A 16,631-nucleotide genomic window follows, 5' to 3' on the forward strand; every position below is an offset into this window, starting at 1 on the left:
AGGTTTAATGTTCATTTGAAAGCGTGGCCTATATGATCCTTTGTTGTGGGCTTAATAAGATCAGAAAGTTAAGTTGCTCGTGTTATGCAGGTTCGTTCTTTATTTGCCCGAAATTTTTCCAAATTTAGAAGCTTGAGGAAAGTGCCAAAAAGAATGAGGAAACCATATGTCCAAAGGTTTGGAAGTCTGAATCTTCTGATACAAAGCACTCTTAAGGGTGACAGGTTAAAATTTGAATTCTTTGTTGCAGCTACTGGGACTCTACAATGTGCATTGGAGTTCTGCATGGTGGTTGTAAAGCATAGATAGATTGTAAGTTCGCTCTGGCAAACCCTGCTTCGCTGCCCACCATTTTAACCTCCCACGCACAGATTAATCTCCAGCGCCACCACCTCCAATCAAACCTCCTTCACGGTCTCTTACTTCGTGAATTCGTGTGGGTTGTCTCCTGAATCTGTGTTGTTCGTCTCCAACCGTGTCAACTTCAAGACTACGGGCTCATGCATTGTAAGCGACTCAACAATCCGCCGAGCAGTTGATAGAAGGATCACCTAGATTCCTTTGAGCTTTCAGACTTTAGTACTGGCTGGCACCTCTAAGCACGTCCTGTTTTGTGATTGTCCCTTGAAGATCGAATCCTGTTAGCTGCTGCGGAGTCAGGAACACACTTGAGGTGTTGAGGTTCTCAAGCTTCTCAACGGAAAGCTTCCTAAAGTGGGACTTCATTTGCTATGGTTCAATCCTCATATCTCGGACTCGTGCTGAGACAGATATGTGTTCGTTGATGCTATGGACTGATCGAAGTTACCATCATTAATCATTTCGGATGCATGCCTGTGTGGGAGATGCTAAAAGAGAAGTGCCATGCTATAATTTGCGGCAACCGATCCATCCATCTTGTGACGGAGCTGATTTTACCGGCCACCGTTCAAGCTTGTGCAAGAAATGTTGGTTCATTGGCTTTTGTGGACCACGTAGTTTCAAATATTTATGAATTCTCTATTTTGCTCTTCTTCTTTTTTCCCCTTTTTCATTGTGGCTGGTAAGGTTGGCCGAGTGAGGCTTGATCTCACTGTCTTTGGGTGAGGTCGGCCTCGCTAGGGCTGGCTGGAGGGGGTCGAACCCTCACCAGAAGCCACCTCGGCCTCGCCCAGGCCGCGAGATCAAAGCCGATGTGGAAGCGTGGGCTCAACCATGACTACATGCTTCTTTGTATGTTCGAAAAGGAACTAAGAAGGTCGACCTCGAGGTCTCTAGCGACGGCTGCTCTCGCCCAAATCTGGCGAGGGTTTGACTTCCCTCACGGCCTTGGCGAGGCTCGGCCCTCGCCATCCTAGCCGCTAGGGAGTCTTGATCCTCGCTGGCCATAATAATAAAAAAAGTAAAAAAGAGATAAAATTAAATAAATCGTAAAATTTATTATGATATTGTTAATAAAATTTCACCTCAACGTCGGTGGAGCCACATGGGACGATTGACGTTCACGTCGGCGATTTTAGGAAAAAATTGACTGGATGGATTGAATTAGAATAAATGCAAATATTTTAGGACTGAATTGATATAATTTCAATAGATTTAAGATTTTTTTATTTTTGTTTTACCCTTTAGGCAATTTTCCAAAATTTCTTAAAAGTTTCTTATTCGTTGTGCATTATTTATTGCAAACTTCCTCAGCAGAGGTGAAAATTTCCGAAGTCTGGCGTTCGTGACTGGAAGTTCGATCTTCATCGACGGAGAATCTGCGAGGAAGAGAAGGAAGAAGAGAGGTCAGTCCCATGTTCAGTTCGCTCTCTAAAACCCTGCTTCGCCGTCTCCTGTTCTTGCCAATCGCTCTCAGATTAATCTCCACCGCCACCTCGAATGGACCCTCTTTCGCATTCTCTTATCTCGTGGATTCATGTGGGTTGTCCCCGGAATCGGCGTTATGCGTTTGCAAACGCGTCGTCTTCGAAACCTCCGCGAGACCCGACGCGGTCATTAACGCCTTGAAGAGCCATGGTTTCTCTCAATCCCAGATTTCGGATATGATTAGGAAGTGGCCTCGGCTGATTTTGGCGAGTCCTGAGAGGACCCTCTTGCCCAAATTGAACTATCTGCGCTCGGTCGGCTTTTCCGGCTCTGACCTGGCGAGAATAATCACTGCCTCTCCCTACTTGTTGCATAGGAGCTTAGAGAAGCACCTCATCCCCAATTTCGGTAGGCTTAGGGAGTTTCTCCTGTGCGAAAAGTATGCGGTTACAGCTATTAGACGCAATCCGAGAATATTGTCACATGGTTTCGAGGCTACAATTGATCCCTTCGTCAAGATTTTGAGAGATAACGGAGTGCGTGAATCACGCATTGTGTGGTTAGTTAAGTGTCAGTCTAGGATGATGATAAATCAGCACAATCACCTCGAGGAAACTCTGGAGAAAACCATGGGGATGGGCTTTGATGATCCTTCTATGGCAAAGTTCGCCGTGGCTATGTTAGCGGTCGCGGGGATGAGCAAATCAACATGGGAGAGGAAATTCGATGCTTATAGCCGGTGGGGTTGGTCTAGAGATGATGCGATGAGAGCTTTTGTGAAGTGTCCTTGGTGCATGACGTTGTCGGACGAAAAAATAATGTCAGTGATGGGATTCTTTGTCAAGGAAATGGGGTTTGAATCTTCATTTTTTCTGCAACATCCTTTGTTGATGACGCTGAGCTTAGAAAAACGGATTCGACCTCGATGTTTGGTTTTTAAACATCTGTCGTCGCATGGTTTGACGAAGACGAAGGTTGGTTTGACTACCCTGTTGAAAATTTCGGAAGAAGATTTCCTGGAGAAGTTTGTGACCCCTCATCTCGAGGAAGCTCCGGAATTGCTGGATATATATCAGGAGAAGAAGCATATGGCGACGAGGTTGCTGGTTCCGTGAAGTGGCACAATGTACCGAATAATTTGCTTGTCCCTCTTTCATTTTTAGGTTGACATACTGTTTATTTTGTGTCTCTAGTTTTGGCTGTCGGTTCTTTCGAGCTGTATGGTGTATCGATGGAGAACCCTTACCATATTTTGTGAAACCGTAGGACAATGTCCATTGTTTCTACCTTTCAAGCTTGTGCAGGTTAAATGTTAGTTTGAAAGCATGGCCTATATGATCCTTTGTTGTGGGCTTAATAAGATCAGAAAGTTAAGTAGTTCATGTATGCAGGTTCATTCCGTAAATTTTCCAAATTGAGAAGCTTGAGGAAAGTGGAAACCGTATATCCAAAGGTTTGGAAGTCTGAATCTTTTCTAATACACAGCACTCTTCAGGGTGACAGGTTAAAATTTGAGTTCGTTGTTGCCACTATCTGTGACTCTATAATGTGCATTGGTGTTCTGCATGATGGTTGTAAAGCGAAGATAGATTGTAAGTTTGCTCTGCCAAACCCTGCTTCGCTGCCCGCCATTTTAACCTCCCACGCTCGGATTAATCTCCAGTGCTGCCACCTCGAATCAACCCTCTTTCATGGTCTCTTATTTTGTGAGTTCGTGTAGGTTGTGTCCTGAATCTGTATTGTTCTTGTCCAACCGGGTTGACTTCAAGACCTCAGGATCACGCATTGTGGATGGCATCTGAGCAATCCGCCGAGTCACTGGATTCCTTTGAGCTCTCAGACTATAGTACCGGCCGGCACCTCTAAGCACGTCCTGTTTTGTGATTGTCCCTTGAAGATCGAATCCTGTTAGCTGCTGCGGAGTCAGGAACACACTTGAGGTGTTGAGGTTCTCAAGCTTCTCAACGGAAAGCTTCCTAAAGTGGGACTTCATTTGCTATGGTTCAATCCTCATATCTCGGACTCGTGCCGAGACAAATATGTGTTCGTTGATGCTATGGACCGATCGAAGTTACTATCATTAATCATTTCGGATGCATGCCTGTGTGGGAGATGCTAAAAGAGAAGTGCTACGCTATAATTTGCGGCAACCGATTCATCCATCTTGTGACAAAGCTGATTTTACCGGCCACCGTTCAAGCTTGTGCAAGAAATGTTGGTTCATTGGCTTTTGTGGACTACGTAGTTTCGAATATTTTGCCTTTTATTTAGAACTCTACTAATTTTCCCCTATTTCAAAAGGTGGAACCGTGAGCTCAAACGTGACTACACGCTTCTTTGTATGTCCGATGAGGAACTAAGAAGATCGGCCTCGAAGCCTCTAGTGAGGGCTGCCCTTGCCCGAGTTTTGCGAGGGTTTGGCTTCCCTTGCGGCCTTGGGAAGGCTCGACCCTCGCCATCCTAGTCGCTAGGGAGGCTTGACCCTCGCCAACGTGACGCCCAGCTTGCTGTCCATAACGAAAAAAAGTAAAAAAAAAAGAGAAATAGAGAGAGGGAGAGAAAAAATAAAATTAAATAAATCATAAAATTTATTATGATATTGTTAAAAAAATTTCATCTCAGCATAGGTGGTGTTACGTAAGATGATTAATATTTACGTTAGTAATTTCGGGCAAAAATTTGGCTGGATGGACTAAATTAGATACAATTTTAGATAGATTTATTTTGTTTTTGTTTTTTTTTTAGGCAATTTTCAATAGATTTTTAGGATTTCTTAGTCGTTCTTGCTTATTTATTGCAAATTTCTCAGGAGAGCTCTGAAAGTCTCGTGTTCGGGACTGGAAGTTCTATCTTCATCGACGGAGAATCTGCGAGGGAGAGAAGGAAGAAGAGAGGTCAGTCGAATCGAACGTGATTCTTTTTTGTTTTGATTGTACTCGCCGTTTGTCTCGGTCTGAGTCCCATGTTCAGTTCGCTCTCTAAAACCCTGCTTCGCCGCCCGCTGTTCTTGCCCACCGCTCTCAGATTAATCTCTACCGCCACCTCGAATCCACCCTCTTTCGCTTTCTCTTATCTCGTGAATTCATGTGGGTTGTCCCCGGAATCGGCGTTGTTCGTTTCCAGCCGCGTCGTCTTCGAAACCTCCGCGAGACCCGACGCGGTCATTAACGCCTTGAAGAGCCATGGTTTCTCTGAATCCCAGATTTCGGGTGTGATTAGGAAGTGCCCTCGGCTGATTGTGGCGAGTCCCGAGAGGACCCTGTTGCCTAAATTGAGGTATCTGCGCTCTGTCGGCTTTTCCGGCTTTGACCTGGCGACGATGATCACTGCTGCTCCGTACTTATTGACTAGGAGCTTAGAGAAGCATCTCATCCCCAATTTTGGTAGGCTTCGGGACTTCCTTCGGGGCAATGAGTACGCGGTTGTGGCTATTAGACGCAGTCGGAGAATATTGCTACAAGGTTTCGAGGCTACCATTGATCCCATCGTCAAGATTTTGAGAGACAACGGAGTGCGTGAATCAAGCATTTTGTGGTTAGTCAAGTGTCAGTCCAGGACGCTGATGACGTCGTGCGATCGCCTCGAGGAAATTGTGGAGAAAACCAAGGGGATGGGCTTTGATGATCCTTCTGCGTCAAAGTTCGCCGTGGCTATGTTAGCGGTTGCAGGGATGACCGAATCGATGTGGGAGAGGAAATTCGATGCTTATGGCAGGTGGGGTTGGTCGAGAGATGATGCCATGAGAGCTTTTGTGAAGTGTCCTTGGTGTATGATTTTGTCCGAAGGAAAAATATTGGCAGTGATGGGATTCTTTGTCAAGGAAATGGGGTTTGAATCTTCATTTCTTCTGCGACACCCTACGTTGATGTCGCTGAGCTTAGAAAAACCGGATTCGTCCTCGATGTTTGGTTTTTAAACATCTGTCATCGCATGGTTTGATGAAGACTAAGATTGGCTTGACTACCCTGTTGTCGATTTCGGAAGAAGATTTCCTGGAGAAGTTTGTGACCCCTCATCTCGAAGAAGCTCCGGAATTGCTGGATATGTATCGGGAGAAGAAGCATATGGCAACGAGGACTCTGGTTCCGTAAAATGGCACAGGGTACCAAATAATTGGCTTGTCCCTCTTTCATTTAAGGTTGTCATTCTGTTTATTTGTGTCTCGAATTTTGACTGTGGATTCTTTCGAACAATATTGTGTATCGATGGAGGACAGCTGCCTACCATTTTTCTTGTGCAACCATGGGACAATGTCCATTGTTTCGTACTCTCCCTTTGAGTTGGTTCTTTATTCGTAGGCTTCCTGTATTCCTTGCCTTGAGGTTCAATGTTCGTTTGAAACCTTGGCCTATATGATCCCTGATTTTAGGCTTAATAAGATCAAGGAGTTAAGTTGCTCATGTATGCAGGTTCATTCTTTATTTGCGCAAAATTTTCCAAATTGAGAAGCTTTGGGAAAGTGCCAAAAAGAATGAGGGAACCATATCTCCAAAGGTTTGGAGTCTGAATCTTCTGTAAACACAGCACTCTTCAGGGTGACAGGTTTGGCTTGACTACACTGTTGACGATTTCGGAAGAAGATTTCCTGGAGAAGTTTGTGACCCCTCATCTCGAGGAAGCTCCGGATTGCTGGATATATATCAGAAGAAGAAGCATATGGCGATGAGGATACTGGTTCGATGAAGTGGCACAGCGAACCAAATAATTCACTTATCCCTCTTTATTTAAGGTTGCGATGTGGGAGCATCCGACACATCAGAACCATCCTTCAAGTCCTACCGACGGAATCACTCGCCCATGCGCACATCAGGTTGTCATTCTGTTTATTTTGCGTCTCAACTTTTGGCTGCTGATTCTTTTGAATTGTATGGTGTATCGATAGAGAATGCCTACCATATTTTGTGAAACCCTGGAGAATGTCCATTGTTTCTTATTCTCCCTTTTAAGTTGGTTCTTTATTCGTAGGCTTCCTGCATTCCTTGCCTTAAGGCTTAATGTTAATTTGAAAGCATGGCCTTTGTTGAAGTTGAGTCGTAGGCTTAATAAGATCAAAAAGTTAAGTTCATTCTTTATTTGCCCGAAATTTTTCCAAATTGGGAAGCTTGAGGAAAGTGCCAAAAAGAATAAGGAAACCATATATCCAAAAGTTTGGAAGTCTGAATCTTCTGGTACACAGCACCATTCAAGGCGACAGGTTAAAATTGGTTGAAGTACACTAAAATCGCCAAAACTTTCAAAACGATCATTTAAGTGCCAATTTTTTTTAAAAACGCTTACTTCAGCGCCAACTCCGATTTGAGCTAATGTATCTCGCCGAAAATCCGATGTGATCTTTTTTTATTTATATTTAGCTGAAGTGCCTCTCTGGAGTTGACATTGAAATGAGCGTTTTTCAAAAAATTTAACACTTGAGTGATCGTTTTTCAAAAAATTTGGTACTTAAGTGATCGTTTTGAAAGTTTTGGCGCCGTACGCAAGTTTTGACACTTGTAGTGAAACTTGTAGTATACTTAAGCCAGTTAATATTGTGTGCTTTCTTGCAATTATTGTGACTCTATAATGTGCATTGGTGTTCTGCACGATGGTTGTGTAGCATAGATAGATTGTAAGTTCCCTCTGGCAAACCCCTGCTTCACCGCCATCCATTTTCACCTCCAATGCTCAGATTAATCTCCAGTGCCGCCACCTAGAATCAACCCTCTTTCACCGTCTCTCACGTCATGAATTCGTGTGGGTTGTCTCCTGAATAGGTGTTGTTCATGTCCAACCGTGCCAACTTCAAGACCGTGGGATCAGGCATTGTAGAAAGCATCTGAACAATCCACTGAGCAGTTGATAGGAGGATCACCTGGATTCCTGAGAGCTTTCAGCTATCAGTACTGGCAAGCGCCTCTAAGCACATCCTGTTTTGTGATCATGTCTCTTGAAGATCAAATCGTGTTAGTTGCTTCGGAGTCAGGAAGACACTTGAGGTGGTGAGGTTCTCAAGCTTCTCAACGGAAAGCTTCCTAAAGTGGGGCTTCATTTGCTATGGTTCAATCCTAATATCTTGGACTTGTGTCAAGGCAAAGAGATGGGTTCGAACTTACTGGCGTTAATCCTTTCGGATGCCTCCTTGTCTTTGTAGGAGATGCTAAAGGAGAAGTATTGTGCTATAAGTTCCTGCAAGTGATTGATCCATCTTGTGACGAGATCACTTGATTTCAAGCCACTTGCAGACCCAATGCTCGCTGTCCACCTTGGCGAGGGCAGGCTTCACCGTCCATGGCAAGTCTTGAGCTCCCTAGATCTGGCCTGGGCTAGGTTGGCCTCGCCATGCAGATCGGATTGGATTGGCTCTGCAATCGGCGGATGGCAATGATGGGCTCGTGGCTGGATTTGGCGGCCTACAGCGATTCTTGGTGGCCGCTATACTCACAACGGTGGTCAGCATGGGCGGTGTCTGACTACGTGTTGGTCGTCAATGATGCTTTGTCGCGGGTTCAGAATCTCGGGCAAGGCTGCTGGATGAGCGCCTCGGTGTGGCCACAAGAAGTGATGAGGCGTTGAGGCACCACCAGGAAACTAGAGGCTTGTTGGGGATCACTGGAAATCTTGACCGGCACCTGGGAGGTCGCCGGGACCTGTTGATGCGGAGAGACGCCTAGATTCGCTTGAAATCTGTCGGAGTTGCTATAGAACACTCGGGATTGAATAGAGGTGGCGTAGTGGGTGCAGCGCGTAGATCTGGTCAGGTCGCCTGGAGGTAGAAGAAAGGGTAAAAAAAAAAAAAACGGGAAAAGTGAAAGAAAAGAAAAAACATGATTATGTGTTCGATTTATCCATTTTGTTTCATCGTTCTCCAAGTCTATTTCACGAAACCAGTGAACGTCAACAATGGAGATGGTATCTTTACTCGATCTGGCAACTGCGGTCGTCACACCATCAGATATCTTCGACTCGACTCGCAAAGCCCTTGCTTACAATTAGGGATCTTGGGCTAGCCTCCCCAAACTGAATCATTTCATCATCCGATTTGATTAGTATCGACCTCATCAGTGATTTATATTCTCTTACCACATAAAATCGCACGGACTGTCTTCGAAATTAGCTCTTTCTACGTTCAAGTCATCGCAGGCCTGTGCCACATAGGAAATAGATAAAAGATAAAAAAGGAAAAAGGAAAATAAAAGAAAGGAACAAAAGAAACGAAACGAAAGGAAAAATAAAATAAAATAAAAAAATAAGTATTTTTTTTAAAGGGCGATGCTATTTCTACCCTGTATATTACTAATACACCCTGCTCTTCACTCAAAAGACAAAATTTCCCTCCATCATGCAATTGCAACTTAAAATGGTTGTCCCCAGTCCATCTTTTTTTTTGCCTTTATTTGTTTCTATTTCTATTTCTATTTCTATTTAGGATCTAGTTGTCATAGTTAAGCATCTCACATGTTTTGTCTTTGTTTATTGTGGATATTTTGTGTTTATCTAATGCAATATTTTATTTTATTTAGATTTTACTTCCATAGAAACAATTCTTATTGTATAGAGAAATTTCCTGGAAAATATATATAGTCTCCCACTTACCACATAAAAGAATGTCTTTTTTTTTCCCTTCCTATTGATGAGATATTTTCACACAAAGCACGTGATACGTTAAAGGAATGTTTAGGAATATTCTAAAAAATCGTTGCCGTGAAAAACTTATGCACAATAAGGCATTTTGACTTTTATTCATAAAAACTTGATCGATGATATTACCTTTGTCAATCCAAAATGATGAGATTTGACTGGCATTGGAAAAAAATTTCTTTTTTGAGCATTTTCTTGTAGAGTTTCACGTTGAAAAATGAAAGTGTGGTTTTATTTTTTGATAGAGGGTTTCTTCAAAGTTTTTTTTTTTTTTACGAAACTAGCTTCTGTGAAAGGAAAACCTAACGTTAATATATATATAGCGCTCGCAATATACAAAAGCAGAACATGTGAAATTCTTAGTTATAGTTGCAACTAGATCCTACATAACAATAGAAAAACTAGAAAGAGAAAGAAAATGGATAAATTTAGGGCCACCACTTAAATTTCAATTGAAGATTAAGGGAGATTGTCTTTTTGGTTAAAATTGGGTGGATTTAGCCATATAGGGGTAGAAATAGCCTTGTCTTTTTATAAAAAAAATATATACTAGAATATTATAAAATTATCTACGTTAGCGATTTTTCACAAATTAATAGGATAGACTCAATTGAAAAAACATGAAAAAGTTTAGAACTAGGGAAAATTACCAACAAAAATTCTATACTTATTGCAATTGTGTTAATTCCATCCTACACCTTTTTTTTTTCTGCTAACGTAGTCCCAAACCTTTTGTATTTGTGTTAATTCAGTTTATCTAGGTATAATATCAGAAATTACTAATATGGAAGCTAATCCACCTACGTGGGACCTGTCTGATTGACGTGAACAATTTAATAATTTTTTTTGAATTTTTTATTTTTCTCTTTTACTTTTCTATTTTTCATTGTGGCTAGCGATGGTTGACCGAGCAAGGATTGATCTCCCCGTCCCTACCTAAGGTCGGCCTTGCCAAGGCTGGCCTGGCAAGGGTCGAGCCTCGTCGAGCCCCTAGCAAGGCTCAAGCCTTCGCTAGAGGCCATGAGGGTCTAACCAGCAATAGATAAGGGTGGAAGCAATCAAGGGTCTAACCCTCAATGAAAGCAATGCTGGCACCACCTCAGACATTGGTGGCTAGAACTGTGGCTTCGCCTGCACCACCTCATTGAGGTAATGATCAATATCATTGTGGACAAAATCAGGACTCTGCCACGACACTATAATCCTCATGGAGGTACTAAACTTCTCTATGGAAGAGGGGGAAGATGGCGATGAAGAGCCTGTAAATCTTTCGTATCGTCAACCATGCATATCTTGATTAATTTGAGATGAAGCATGGACAATTCTGGTGGTCGCCTGAAATCCCCGCCCATTCTCTTTGTCACGGCTTCAAATTTACCGATTTGCATCGTTGCTACATCGCGGTATTAGTGGTTGCCGTAGTAGATCATGGCCATTGTGGAGGCGATGGCCACAATTCCTAGATCTAGGATTTTTCCTTAGCTTTCAATTAATTTAATTGGATACTTTGTTACTTATAATCTTATCTTGAAGTGTACCAAACACTTGATATTATTAAATATATCCACTTTTATTGTCGGGAGAACTTGGTATCTCACTGTATCCTATTATATGTCAATCATAGTTCCAATGACCAAAGCATCCTTACTTGGTTGGTGTAATTTTATTCTTCGTTATTTTTAGGGATAATAATACAAATGACCTTTGAATATTGACCCAATATACAATGTAATTCTCCAACTATTAATATGTAACTATGTAATTATCATATGTCCAGATTTCTAACATATTCAAAGCTATTAATGATGTTCAATATAGTTTTTTGTTGTTGTGGATTATATAAAATATATTAAATTAAAAGTCGAGCGACTCCATTATACATCGGTCAAAATTGACGTATCATTTGTCTCATTTTGCCAAATTTTTACTCTCTTTTCAGGAAACTGTGGGGTCTTTTTGATCATTCGTGACTGGAAGTTCTCTTCAGCGAAGGTGAATCTGCGAGGGAGAGAAGGAAGAAGAAAGGTCAGTCGAATCGAATGTGATTTTGCTTGTGAATTGTACTCGCCGTTGTCTCAGTCCATAAGTCCCATGTTCAGTTCGCTCTCGAAAACCCTAGTTCGCCGCCCTCTGTTCTTGCCCGCTGCTCTCAGATTAATCTCCACCACCTCCTCGAATCGACCCTCTTTCACGGTCTCTTATCTCGTGAATTCATGCGGGTTGTCCCCGGAATCGGCATTGTTCGTTTCCAACCGGGTCGTCTTCAATACCTCGGCGAGACCCGAAGCGGTCATTAACGCCTTCAAGAGCCATGGTTTCTCTCAATCCCAGATTTCGGATATGATTAGGAAGTGGCCTCGGCTGATTTCGGCGTGTCCTGAGAGGACCCTCTTGCCCAAATTGAAGTATCTGCGCTCTGTCGGCTTTTCCGGCTTTCACCTGGTGAGAATGATCACTGCCTCGCCCTACTTATTGACTAGGAGCTTAGAGAAGCATCTCATCCCCACTTTTGGCAGGCTTCGGGACTTCCTTCGGTGCGAAAAGCATGCGGTTACAGCTATTAGACGCAATCCGAAAATATTGTCACAAGGTTTCGAGGCTACAATTGATCCCTTCGTCAAGATTTTGAGAGATAATGGAGTGCGTGAATCAAGCATCATGTGGTTAGTTAAGTGTCAGCCTAGGGTGATGATAAATCGGTACAATCACCTCGAGGAAATTGTGGAGAAAACCAAGGGGATGGGCTTTGATGATCCTTCTGAGGCAAAGTTCGCTGTTGCAATGTTAGCGGTCATGGGGATGAGCGAATCGACATGGGAGAGGAAATTCGATGCTTATAGCAGGTGGGGCTGGTCTAGAGATAATGCCATGAGTGCTTTTGTGAAGTATCCTTGGTGCATGATTTTATCCGAAGAAAAAATAATGACAGTAATGGGATTCTTTGTCAAGGAAATGGGATTTGAATCTTCGTTTCTTCTGCGACACCCTACGTTGATGTCACTGAGCTTAGAAAAACGGATTCGTCCTCGATGTTTGGTTTTTAAACATCTGTCGTCGCATGGTTTGACGAAGACAAAGATTGGCTTGACTTCCCTGTTGTCGATTTCGGAAGAAGATTTCCTGGGGAAGTTTGTGACCCCTCATCTCGAGGAAGCTCCGGAATTGCTGGATATATATCGGGAGAAGAAGCATATGGCAACAAGGACTCTGGTTCTGTAAAATGGCACAGGGTACCAAATAATTGGCTTGTCCCTCTTTCATTTAAGGTTGTCATTCTGTTTATTTGTGTCGCATTTTGACTGTTGATTCTTTCGAACAATATTGTGTATTGATGGAGGACAGCTGCCTACCATTTTTCTTGTGCAACCATGGGACAATGTCCATTGTTTCGTACTGTCCCCTTGAGTTGGTTCTTTATTCGTAGGCTCCCTGTATTCCTTGCCTTGAGGTTTTGTATGGTCCCTGATTTTAGGCTTAATAAGATCAAGAAGTTAAGTTGCTCATGTATGCAGGTTCATTTTTTATTTGCGCAAAATTTTTCCAAATTGAGAAGCTTTGGGAATGTGCCTAAAAGAATGAGGAAACCATATATCCAAAGGTTTGGCAGTCTGAATCTTCTGTAACACAGTACTCTTCTGGGTGACCGGTTTGGCTTGACTACCCTGTTGACGATTTCGGAAGAAGATTTCTTGGAGAAGTTTGTGAACCCTCAACTCGAGAATGCTCCGAATTGCTGGATATACATCGGAAGAAGAAGCATATGGCGACAAGGGTACTGGCTCCATGAAGTGGCACAGCGAACCAAATAATTCGTTGTCCCTCTTTCATTTAAGGTTGTCATTCTGCTTATTTTGCATCTCAACTTTTGGCTGCTGATTGTTTTGAACTGTATGGTGTATATCGATGGAGAACCCTACCATATTTTGCGAAACCGTGGAGAATGCCCACTGTTTCTTATTCTCCCTTTTATGTTGATTCTTTATTTGTAGGCATCCTGCATTCCTTGGCTTAAGGTTTAATGTTCATTTGAAAGCGTGGCCTATATGATCCTTTGTTGTGGGCTTAATAAGATCAGAAAGTTAAGTTGTTTCGTGTTATGCAGGTTCGTTCTTTATTTGCCCGAAATTTTTCCAAATTTAGAAGCTTGAGGAAAGTGCCAAAAAGAATTGAGGAAACCATATGTCCAAAGGTTTGGAAGTCTGAATCTTCCGATGCAAGGCACTCTTCAGGGTGACAGGTTAAAATTTCAATTCTTTGTTGCAGCTACTGTGACTCTACAATGTGCATTGGAGTTCTGCATGGTGGCTGTAAAGCATAGATAGATTGTCAATTCGATCTGGCAAACCCTGCTTCACTGCCCACCATTTTAACCTCCCACGCACAGATTAATCTCCAGCGCCACCACCTCCAATCAAACCTCCTTCACGGTCTCTTACTTCGTGAATTGGTCTGGGGTGTCCGTGGGTTGTCTCCTGAATCTGCATGTCACCACCCACTTGGGTGGCGCTGCTGCTTCGCGCACTCTTCCTCTCGCAAAAGGTCGAGTGTTCGAATCCCAGACCGTGTCAAAAAAAAAAACTTCAAGACTGCGGGATCATGCATTGTAAGTGTTTGAACATTCCGCCGAGCAGTTGATAGAAGGATCACTTGGATTCCTCGGAGCTTTCAGACTGTAGTAACGGCAGGCGCCTCTAAACACATCCTGTTTTGTGATTGTCTCTTGAAGATCGAACCATGTTAGCTGCTGCGGAGTTAGGAACACACCTGAGGTGTCGAGATTCTCAAGCTTCTCAACCGGAAGCTTCCTAAAGTGGGACTTCATTTGCTATGGTTGAATGCTTGTATATTGGACTCGTGCCGAAACAGATATGTGTTCAATGATGCTGTGGACCGATCGAAGTTACCATCATTAATCCTTTCGGATGCGTGCTTGTGTTTGTGGGAGGTGCTAAAAGAGAAGTGCTATGCTATAAGTCGCTGCAACCGATTCATCCATCTTGTGACGGAGCTGATTTTACCAGCCACCATTCAAGCTTGTGCAAGAAATGTTGGTCCATTGGCTTTTGTGGACCACGTAGTTTCGAATATTTATGAATTTTCTATTTTGCTCTTCTTCTTTTTTCCTTTTTTTCGTTGTGGCTGGCAAGGGTTTGCCAGGCGAGGCTCAATGTCACTCGTCTGGGCTGGGTTGGACGGGGTCGAGCCCTCGCTAAAAGCCGCCTCGGCCTCGCTTAGGCCGTGAGACCAAAGCCGATGCGGAAGCGCGAGCTCAACCGTGACTACGTGCTTCTTTTTATGTTCGAAGAGGAACTAAGAAGGTCGACCTCGAGATCCCTAGTGAGGGCTGCCCTCGCCCAAGTCTGGCAAGGGTTTGACCTCCCTCACGGCCCTGGTGAGGCTCGACCCTCGCCATGCTAGCCCCTCGGGAGTCTTGACCCTCGTTGGAGAAAAATAAAAAAAAAGAGACAAAATTAAATAAATCATAAAATTTAGTATGATATTGTTAACAAAATTTTATCTTAGCGTCGGTGAAGTCACGTAGAACACATTAGCGATTTTAGGAAAAAATTGACTGGATGGATTGAATTAGAATAAATGCAAATGGTTTAAGATTGAATTGATACAAATTCAATAGATTTAAGATATTTTTTTGTTTGTTTTTGTTTTATCCTTTCGACAATTGTCCCTTACATTTCGATCCGTAACTTATATAAATCCCAAACTTCTTAAACGTTTCTTATTTGTTGTGCATTATTTATTGTAAATTTCCTCAGGAGAGGTGAAGATTTCCATGTGCTGTAGAAGGAAGCTCCGAAGTCTTGGGTTCGGGACTGGAAGTCCTATCCTCATCGACGGAGAATCTGCGAGGGAGAGAAGGAAGAAGAGAGGTCGGTCCAATCGAACGTGATTTTTTTTGGTTGTGAATTGTACATGTACTCGCCGTTTGTCCCAGTCTAAGTCCCATGTTCAGTTCGCTCTCTAAAACCCTGCTTGGCCGCCCGCTGTTCTGGCCCATCGCTCTCAGATTAATCTCCACCGCCACCTCGAATCCACCCTCTTTCGCATTCTCTTATCTCGTGAATTCATGTGGGTTGTCCCCGGAATCGGCATTGTTCGTTTGCAACCGCGTCGCCTTCGAAACCTCCGCGAGACCCGACGCGGTCATTAACGCCTTGAAGAGCCATGGTTTCTCTCAATCCCAGATTTTGGATATGATTAGGAAGTGGCCTCCGCTGATTTTGGCGAGTCCTGAGAGGACCCTCTTGCCCAAATTGAACTATCTGCGCTCTGTCGGCTTTTCCGGCTCTGACCTGGCGAGAATAATCACTGCCTCTCCCTACTTGTTGCATAGGAGCTTAGAGAAGCAACTCATCCCCAATTTCGGTAGGCTTAGGGAGTTTCTCCTGTGCGAAAAGTATGCGGTTACAGCTATTAGAGGCAATCCGAGAATACTGTCACATGGTTTCGAGGCTACAATTGATCCCTTCGTCAAGATTTTGAGAGAGAACGGAGTGCGTGAATCACGCATTGTGTGGTTAGTTAAGTGTCAGTCTAGGATGATGATAAATCAGCACAATCACCTCGAGGAAATTGTGGAGAAAACCATGGGGATGGGCTTTGATGATCCTTCTGCGCTAAAGTTCTCTGTGGCTATGTTAGCGGTCGCGGGGATGAGCGAATCAACATGGGAGAGGAAATTCGATGCTTATAGCCGGTGGGGTTGGTCTAGAGATGATGCCATGAGAGCTTTTGTGAAGTGTCCTGGGTGCATGACGTCGTCGGACGAAAAAATAATGTCAGTGATGGGATTCTTTGTCAAGGAAATGGGGTTTGAATCTTCATTTGTTCTGCGACATCCTTGGTTGATGTCGCTGAGCTTAGAAAAATGGATTCGACCTCGATGTTTGGTTTTTAAACATTTGTCGTGGCATGGTTTGACGAAGACGAAGGTTGGTTTGACTACCCTGTTGAAAATTTCGGAAGATGATTTTCTGGAGAAGTTTGTGACCCCTCATCTCGAGGAAGCTCCGGAATTGCTGGATATATATCAGGAGAAGAAGCATATGGCGATGAGGTTGCTGGTTCCATGAAGTAGCACAAGGTACCGAATAATTCATTTGTCCCTCTTTCATTTTAGGTAGACATAGTGTTTATTTTGTGTCTCTAGTTTTGGCTGTCGATTCTTTCGAACTGTGTCGTGTATCGATGGAGAACCCCTACCATATTTT

General features: G+C 43.3%; 2 protein-coding genes across 3 annotated transcripts; both read left to right on the forward strand.

The window, feature by feature from the left end:
- Positions 1-830: 830 nt before the first annotated feature.
- Positions 831-16,601, forward strand: LOC115733543. Its single transcript, XM_048277937.1, has 3 exons — positions 831-974; positions 1,696-1,766; positions 15,428-16,601. The coding sequence occupies exons 1-3, from the start codon at positions 831-833 to the stop codon at positions 16,491-16,493; spliced, it is 1,281 nt and encodes a 426-aa protein (XP_048133894.1). The 3' UTR covers positions 16,494-16,601.
- Positions 1,698-16,582, forward strand: LOC125312880. 2 transcript variants are annotated; one of them, XM_048272698.1, is made up of 3 exons: positions 1,698-1,737; positions 11,421-12,668; positions 12,915-13,104. In XM_048272698.1, the coding sequence occupies exon 2, from the start codon at positions 11,494-11,496 to the stop codon at positions 12,619-12,621; it is 1,128 nt and encodes a 375-aa protein (XP_048128655.1). In that variant the 5' UTR covers positions 1,698-1,737; positions 11,421-11,493; the 3' UTR covers positions 12,622-12,668; positions 12,915-13,104. The 2 variants fall into 2 exon arrangements, with proteins under 2 accessions (XP_048128655.1, XP_048128653.1); XM_048272696.1 differs by lacking the exons at positions 1,698-1,737; positions 12,915-13,104 and adding an exon at positions 16,541-16,582 and having other exon boundaries at positions 11,305-12,668.
- Positions 16,602-16,631: the final 30 nt, after the last annotated feature.

The sequence above is a fragment of the Rhodamnia argentea genome, chromosome 1, assembly GCF_020921035.1.
Source record: "Rhodamnia argentea isolate NSW1041297 chromosome 1, ASM2092103v1, whole genome shotgun sequence".
Taxonomy (NCBI): Eukaryota; Viridiplantae; Streptophyta; class Magnoliopsida; order Myrtales; family Myrtaceae; genus Rhodamnia; species Rhodamnia argentea.